We start from the raw sequence: 8,442 nt of genomic DNA, 5'->3' as shown, positions 1-8,442 counted from the left end.
GAGTTTTGGATTTCTTTTATTATAATATCAATATGTATGCAATAACACAAAAACATTTTCTATAAAATAAAAAGAGAACAAATAAACGACGCTGCAGCTGAACAAAAACAAAATTAAAAGAAAAAGAAAACAGCATATAGCACTGTATTTAACTATGGTGATCCTGACATCTAACAAAAATAAAACAAGAAGAACTTGCGTCTGTAGACGAACAGGACCATCATATTAGATGAACCAGGGACCGACGATGATGTCATAGCAGCCATCTTGGAATTATAATCTCATATCCAAAATAGAAATCCTTCAATCTATGCGCAATTGTCCAAAGAACAAACATGCCAATTTTCATGTCGAACTTATTCAAATTAACATAACCTCAGGCTTTTTATGAAGATCGTCTTCTCCAAACACGAAAATCACCAAGTGTATGGAGCCAGATCCTGGTTTGAAAATGAATAAATTCAATGAAGAATAGTTCATAATTTGAATAAAAAAAATATACAGAAATTTTGCTTAACAACAAACAATTACTTTAATATGTACAGACCAAATGTCTTTGCATGTCATTGACTGAATAAAGCCAACTTTGTTACATGCTAATGTAGAACATTTTGTTCACAATGCATTTTAAAGCCAATAACATTCAAAGGTAGAAACTTTTCTTCAAAGATGCAAGATATTGCTAAGATTAATGTCTGATTCAATGACAATAGCCTCAGATGAAATAATAATAATCATTTTATTTGAGAAGGGTAAAGCCTCTCTACCATCCTGCCCTTCATGAAGTTATATAAACACATTCAGGCATTGATTTGTAATCAGTTATAGGTGATTAATTAGCAGGCTTCAAATGTATTTATATAACAAGCTCCATTCAAGCTTCCATTACAGTAGATTAGAAAGGGATTAGTCAAGAATCATTACAAACCACACAATGCTCATTCAGTGGTAACAATGACATATGTTGCAAATTAAGCATTCGGCAAACCTCAGCAGATTCCAGTACTCTACATCTAGCCGCGGCTGTATCACAAAGTCCGCCATTGGAACTACTTTCAAGTTCCCGCATTACCAACGGAGTCGCCCATGACGATGCTTTGAAGAATGTTTTATCATACAAATATTTCAAAGTCTGAAGATGTTTTTCTTTCAAGTTTATCCGATTTTCTTTAAACAAGGACAACTTTGCACTGAAAATTCTACACACTCTTCGAACGACGCAATTTTGAGAAATTCCTAATAAAGTAAACCGGTGCCACATCGCAAATGTATAGGTGTAGGTACATATCACTTACCATCATACAGCCAAGGCTAGATGTAGGCTACTGGAATCTGCCGAGGTTTGCCGAGTGGCAAATTAAACACCTTGCTAGGTACAAGGCAGATAACTCTTACATAATAATAATGTTTGATATAATACAGTTAACATACCAGGGAGCCCTGTTCAATAAAATATTATAAGGATATAGCTTTTTCATTGGTTATGAGCCAAAATTTGTATTATGATTTTAACTTTTAACCAATGAAATGGACCGCATCCTTATTTCATGAATAAGGCCTAGATGTATAGGCCTACCGTAGATGTGAAGATTTACCAATCTGAACAACAGAAAAATAAGTGAGGTCACTGGTTATAATAACTAAATGAATATTATGAACGTTGTCAAATATTGAGTATATATCTGGTAATACAGAACCACGAAAAAAAAATGCATCAATTTAAAAAACACAACAAAAATCTGATTAAAACACAGATCCTATTTCGTTTCGTTTTTTATAGTTCAAAATTTCGTTTTACTTGTCTTTACTACACTAGGATCTGAAAGAGTTGTTATCATTGGCATGTACTGAATGGTCTGAGAAATTAGCCAATGAAACAGTCTGTTACAGTGAGCTTTAGGCGTGTTTTGCACAGAACTTTGCTTAATCAACAAGTAACATCAATGCTGATTGGTTAATCAAATTTCTGACATCATAGGGTCAAAAGCCGTGCGTATGACCCTCTGACGCGACCTATCGCTACAACTTGGCAGATCTTCATGTAGTAGAGGCCATCGAAAGAATAAAAAAAACGAAACAAATAATAGATCTGTATTTGAATCCGACTGACACAACAATGATGTACCATTTTAACATAAAAAGCTAAAGTAATTAATTTCAAGTGAAATTTGGTCAGAATATCTGACATGTCGTAATACATGGATATACATATATAAAACCTGTGCATTACAAAACATCAAAAACATAACACAAGCACTCACAGTAAAAATATCATTAAATTCTCTGTCTGTCATTTGTAGGTATTTGATCAAGAATTTGATGTCAAGGAATTTTGGTTACATCTCAAAATAATTTCTCGTCAATGTTACATCCAAATTAATTATTAAAAATCTCAAGTTTAGATATGAGATAAGTACAGTTTATACATTTGTGTAAATATAGCCCCTCCCAAATCTTCAAACAACTTTCATTTCTTCTGCAACATTAAAAAATTGTGGTCAAAAATTATTTTGAGATGCAACCGAAATTCCTTGACATCAACTTTGTCTAATGGTTTGGATGCAGCTATGGCGGGTGTGGCACCAGGCTTACTCTTTCGGACACCTGTTACCACTGTTCATCATGTATTTTGTACATGGCCAACAGTCCATTTGCTGATTATAATATTTTGCTGATACAGATTTTTAGAACTTTGAATTTTGTCTAATAATAATGTTTTTTTTATTCCTATTTAGATATTCAACTTTCACAATATTGTAGTTTGCAAAGGATTCCGATATCGCTCAAATAACGCACAGAGATTTTAATAAATAAAATATGCATATTGAAAATACTTTAAAACTACAGCGCGGCAAAAAAAAATAATGTACTTTTTTTTCCAAGATGAGGTCAAGAAGAAAGTAGTAAAATATAACAATATATGAAGATGTAAAGTAATAATAAAATGAATTATAATATACAAGGGTATTAATACGAGACTTGTAACGGCAAAATGAGTCACAAGTCATTGTTAAAGATACATTATGTAAGATTTAGATAAAGATCTAGCCATTCTTACTTTAATAGTTCGAAAATAGATAATGTAAAATGGATAATTTGAAAATTTCATTCAAATTACTCTATTGCGAACGAAGATATTACCCTTTGAAGGTTTCACAAGACGTGTGCAATAATTTCAACCACCGTACTTGTTGTTTGAAGCTAAGTCTCGCTCCTACATTTTTAGCTTAAATCAAAATATGGCTGAACTGTTCTAATTTATTTAATATCAGAGAAATCTGATGCCATCGAGAGTTAATTATGGCCTGGATAATGTCTAATTAATAATTTAGAAAATAATTCTGGCCTAAAGAAAGACCTGCAATAGGCTGATTTAGCTCTTGCATAATGTATGTTTAACGATATATGAACAAAAAGAGTCAGACGTTGCAAGTCATTGTGTACAATATATGAACTAAAATGTTGAAATAAGCTAAAAATATTTTTAAAAATCAATTTTCTTTTTATGTCAAATATTAACTTTTGTGCTATATCATTAAAAACACATGTTTATCCTATTTTAACATTTTTGTTCGTATCATCAAAGAAATTTAATTTGCTTTATTTGTCAGTCTATACTTTTATCTTTCATGTTATATTATTAAAAATATATTTTTAGCCTTTTTAACTTTTTTGTTCATATAGTAAAAGACTTGTGATTAATGAACAAAAATGTCAAAATAATTTAACATCAGTTTATTTTATTTATCAAATATTCATTTTTACCTTTCATGTTTAGCTTTAGCCTATGTTAAACATACATTATGCAGGAGCTAAATCTGCCTATTGCAGGTCTTTCTTTAGGCCTGAAATGTTATCTAAACTATTAATTAGACATTTATTAACATGACAAGACCTTGATCAACTCTCGATTAGAACGGTTCAGCTATATTTTGATTTAATTTAAAAATGGAGAAACGAGGCTTAGCTTCGAACATCCAGTATGGTGGCTGCAATTAAGGCATACATCTTGTCAAACCATCAAAGGCTAATATCTTCACAGGCAATCGAGTAATTTGAATGAAATTTTTAATATATTAATTTTAAATTATCTATTTTCGAACTATTGTAGCAAGAATGACCAGCTCTTTATCTAAATCTTCATAATGCATCTTTAACATTTTTGTTCATATTGTAAAAAACTTGAGACTGCCGACTAATCTAAACTTTTACCTTTCGTGTTATATCACTAAAAAGATATTTTTAGTCTATTTTAATATTTTTGTAAAACTCTTGCGACTTCTGACTCATTCTGCTATCACAGGTCACATATACAGTACACATAGAAAATATGGGTTAACAATTTATTTACAAAAATAGATCTTCTCATTTCAAATTCACATTATATAGCGATCCATACAAAACAAACCTCTTCACAAAATAGTATTCTATATCCTCTCCTTCGTGTACGTAATACAAACCAATTCAAGTATTATAAATAAAAAATATAAGAAAAAAAAAATAAAGTGGAAAAAAAATCATGCATTATATATATATAATTTTGAAATACCAGTACCCAAGAGGTAACAAAGAAAGGGGCTGAACACGTGGGGTAATTGTTACCCAATAACCAAACGGCCAACAAACTTCCTTCGAATTGACTTGATATGTACACTACCCATTCTGACTAGGTATCGTTCTCTGCTATGTGTAAGGCTACGCATTGAGTCCAATCACTCAAAAAACGAATATAGGCTTAACACTATGAACTTTTTCTGTGCTTGTTGCTTTCACTTTAAAATTATGAATATCGTTTTCTTTACCCGGCATCAATACTGATTGCTCATTAACTTTTAGCAGGGATCGGGACTTCTTTTTTTTTTTCTTATTGAATATAAAACCACACCCCTCACCAAACTCGACATTTCTCTGGTGGATTCATATAGGAGGTATTAGCACATTTAAAAGCTTCAACAAATCCTGGAAGGTTTTGTAGTGTGCCCGTTACCCTGAAAAATCAACAACACATCCAAATGAATACATTACGTGGGTAAGACGCTGGCTCGCTAGCCTGGAAGTCGGGTGTTCGATACCTGCATTGGCCGAGAAAGTTCATCCAGATTTTCCGGCGTGGTTCCCCCTTGTCAGTGATGCAGGACGGAGGGCCTGACAAGGACAGCTGTCTAGTCCTTCGGATGACACGAAAAACCGAGGTCCCGTGTATACATTGGAATGCACGTAAAAGATCCCTTGGCAGTTGGAATTCGATATAAGAGCAGGCGATAGTGCCGCTGCCCGGGCAAAATTTCCCTCATAGCACACTGTATGGCGTATGCCCGTCTTCATTAGCCCAGTTTAGGAGCAGAACAGTAGGACGTTAAACCCCATTACATTTCATTTCATTTCCATGTAGAGAGGTTTTTCTGAAGTGTTACACTCTCGGTATCCCCAGTGGTGTCGTTCCATTCTACTCCACTTACCCCTGGCTCCATCCAAGGGGGAGACACATAGTCAAATTATCCCCCCTTGATATTTCTGCAATTTTCATCGACCAATCGAGAAATAAAATGAAATGGGGTTTAACGTCCTACTGTTCAGCTTTGACTGGGCTAATGAAGACGGCCATACAGTGTGCTATGAGGGGAATTTTGCACGGGCAGCGGCACTATGGCTGCTGGATTGCTAGTCTGGAGGTCACACATTCGATCCCTGCATTACATTAGCAGAGAAAGTTCATCAAGATTTTCAGACGTGGCTTCCCCTTGTCAGTGGTGCAGGACAGAGAGTCTGGCAAGGACAGCTGTCTAGTCATTTGGATTGGACAAAAATATGAGGTCCCGTGTATACATTGGCATGCATGTGAAAGATCCTTTGAATTCGATATAAGAATAGGCCATAGTTCCGCTGCCTGGGCAAAATTTCCCTCATAGCACACTGTATGGCATATGCCAATCTTCATTAGCCAAGTCAGAGCTGAACAGTAGGACGTTAAACCCCATTTGATTTGTTTTCGTCTGGACCCTGGCACTGCAGCAGTGCCATAAATACACAATTTAATCGAGTTTTGATGTGTTAATAAGCCATACCTGAATCTACCTGGACTGTGTACACCTGTTCTGATCCTGTTGATTGCTGCCTCCGGTCTCATCGTACCACACCATACCTAATATCATACAAATACATCAAATTATATAACTTCTATAACACACAATACAGGGGCGGATCCAGGAATTTTTGCAGGAGGGGGTTTGCCAGGTTCCTGTTAAGGAAATCCGTCATCATCGTCTCTAAATTATACATACGCTTTTTAAAGAGAGAAATCATTTTTGTAATGACGTAGGAACACATTGTGATTTAATTTCATTGATGCAAGGCATTCAAATTTTTTTATGTAGCTTGAGCAGGGTGGGGTTTGAACCCCCCAAACCCCCCCTCTGAATCCGCCCCTGCAATTCCTAATATCAGTACTTCTGTGGACCTTGGATTTTTCCCCATCCTAACAACTAAGCATGCTGACTAATATTTTATGAACAATTTCACATTAAGGTCACACCAATATGATTTTCTGGTCTTCGGGAATACCTATTTTTGTTTTAATTTCTTCAGGAAAGGTACTTGGTTGCACTGTTCAAAAACGTTTAGTTCCAATTTTTTTTAAACATCTTTCATGTGATTCATGTGGATATTAATTTATCAGGACTCGAAGAACAAAAAATTAAACTAATTGGCCTAAGATTTATTCTTGTAATTTTATAAAACTAGCGGATGTGCCTATAACTCCCAAACCAAAATTGGAAGGCCACGTCAATGGAGAACGCTAGATATGACGTTATATGTGGATTATGCGTTAGGGTTAGGCGGGGTCCAGGGTTAGGGTTAGGGCTAGCCCTGTTTACATCACAAGAGAGAGAGAGAGAAATGGGGTTTAACGTCCACTCGACACAAACTAGGTCATTTCGGGACTAACATGGTTTAATTTTATTTCAATAACCGGAGGACCCGTAGAAAACCCACGAGGTTGGACAGGCGACCCTACTCCTTGTCACGTACAACCAGGGAATCAAAACCACGCCAGTTGACTCAATGACAGACTTTACGCTACAGCGTGCACGTGCTAACCATTCAGCCATCCAACCCCACTTACATCTCAAGGCTTTGACGAATTCTGCAGGTCCTAACCCTAACCCACATAATTATGACGTCATATGTGCTAAAATGTGCAGGACCATCGTCGATTTATCGTTCTCCCACGTTACCAGATCTATAAAATAAATTTCAGCCGGGGACAGCCCTGGTGCAGCCGCCAACCCTGAACAGACAAACAGACAAATCAAGTAACCTATCTACTCCAGTGAACAAAATTCCATCTAGCGGATGACCTGACACTGCAGTAGTATATCCCCTGGAAGCAGTAGACCAAAGTCTTCAGACGTATGTTACTACCTGGTGCCGAGCTACCCCTATACACCAAATCTCAGCCTCGAGACAGTCCTTAGTGTAGCCGCCAACCCTGAACAGACAGACCAAGGACAGTCACAAATATTAGTAGGCCTATAGATGTACACGTTTAATAAAGATGGTTACCTGAGCAAAATTGAGAAAAAATAGTTGATAATTGTTAAGATGAGCTATGCCCGGTAAGTGTATTCGTTTCTCATGTTCATCATGTTCAACCATTTTTCTGTAAGCCTGGAAAAGGAAATGTTATAGTTTTCAAAATGGAGAGCGAAATAAAACAAAATACACAGAGACAGAACAGGATTAATTCTAAATCTATTTGTTAAGGCCAGCTCAATTTTCGTCATGGTCACTGAGATGTAAATAAGGATAGGCACATGATTGTTGGTGAGATTGTAGGTTAGGGTTAGGGTCAGCATTGGAGCTAGGTCCAGGATTAGGGTTAGGGTTGGAATTGCTGCTAGCCCCGTTTGTTTACATTTCGTGACCTTTGACCAAACTTGCAGTTGGCCGTATAAAATAGATCTAACTCACGATTATAGCAATACATGTAAGCATAGGTTAATTAATGAAGAGTTCCAGCCACTGACGGTCTGTGGACTCTCCCTTACAAAATTTTGAAAATTCAGGAAAGCGGATTTGGGGTGAAACAGCGCATGTATCAACTGCATATGAAAATATTTCAACCAACCATATTGGTTGTGTTTAAATACATCACGATTCAACTCACACATCGTCAGTTGTTGAGACTGATAGAAATGTGAAAAGATTGAATTCCGCGTTACTCAATTGCAATTCTGTCGATTCGGGACGCTCCGGACCAACTATCAAGCGTCCCCATTATAATGATTAAAGGGAGGTAAATACGCTATAGCTGTTCTACTATTTACCCTGAATGCTTCTTTCAATCCACCATTATCAGCAATATTTTCACCTTGTGTTTGAATACCATTCACCTAAAATAAAACGAAAAACACTTGTCAATATTGGCTCAGTGATTAAGGT

At 36.0% G+C, this 8,442-nt stretch overlaps 1 protein-coding gene across 3 annotated transcripts in view; it reads right to left on the bottom strand.

Moving 5' to 3' along the window:
• LOC126827118 (neprilysin-4) overlaps positions 1–8,442 on the bottom strand; it is a 73,966-nt gene continuing 65,524 nt past the window's right edge. For all 3 annotated transcript variants that reach the window (XM_050556319.2, XM_050556320.2, XM_050556321.2), the window contains 4 exons: positions 8,328–8,393; positions 7,564–7,668; positions 6,066–6,142; positions 1–4,988 (listed from right to left, as the gene is read on the bottom strand). In XM_050556319.2, the coding sequence (XP_050412276.1) occupies positions 4,889–4,988; positions 6,066–6,142; positions 7,564–7,668; positions 8,328–8,393 (348 nt within the window). In that variant the 3' untranslated portion in view covers positions 1–4,888. The remainder of the gene's footprint in view (positions 4,989–6,065; positions 6,143–7,563; positions 7,669–8,327; positions 8,394–8,442) is intronic.

The sequence above is a fragment of the Patella vulgata genome, chromosome 7, assembly GCF_932274485.2.
Source record: "Patella vulgata chromosome 7, xgPatVulg1.2, whole genome shotgun sequence".
NCBI classification, from domain to species: Eukaryota; Metazoa; Mollusca; class Gastropoda; family Patellidae; genus Patella; species Patella vulgata.
Note: the sequence above shows the minus strand (reverse complement) of the source record. Positions and strands in the feature narration are given on the sequence as shown.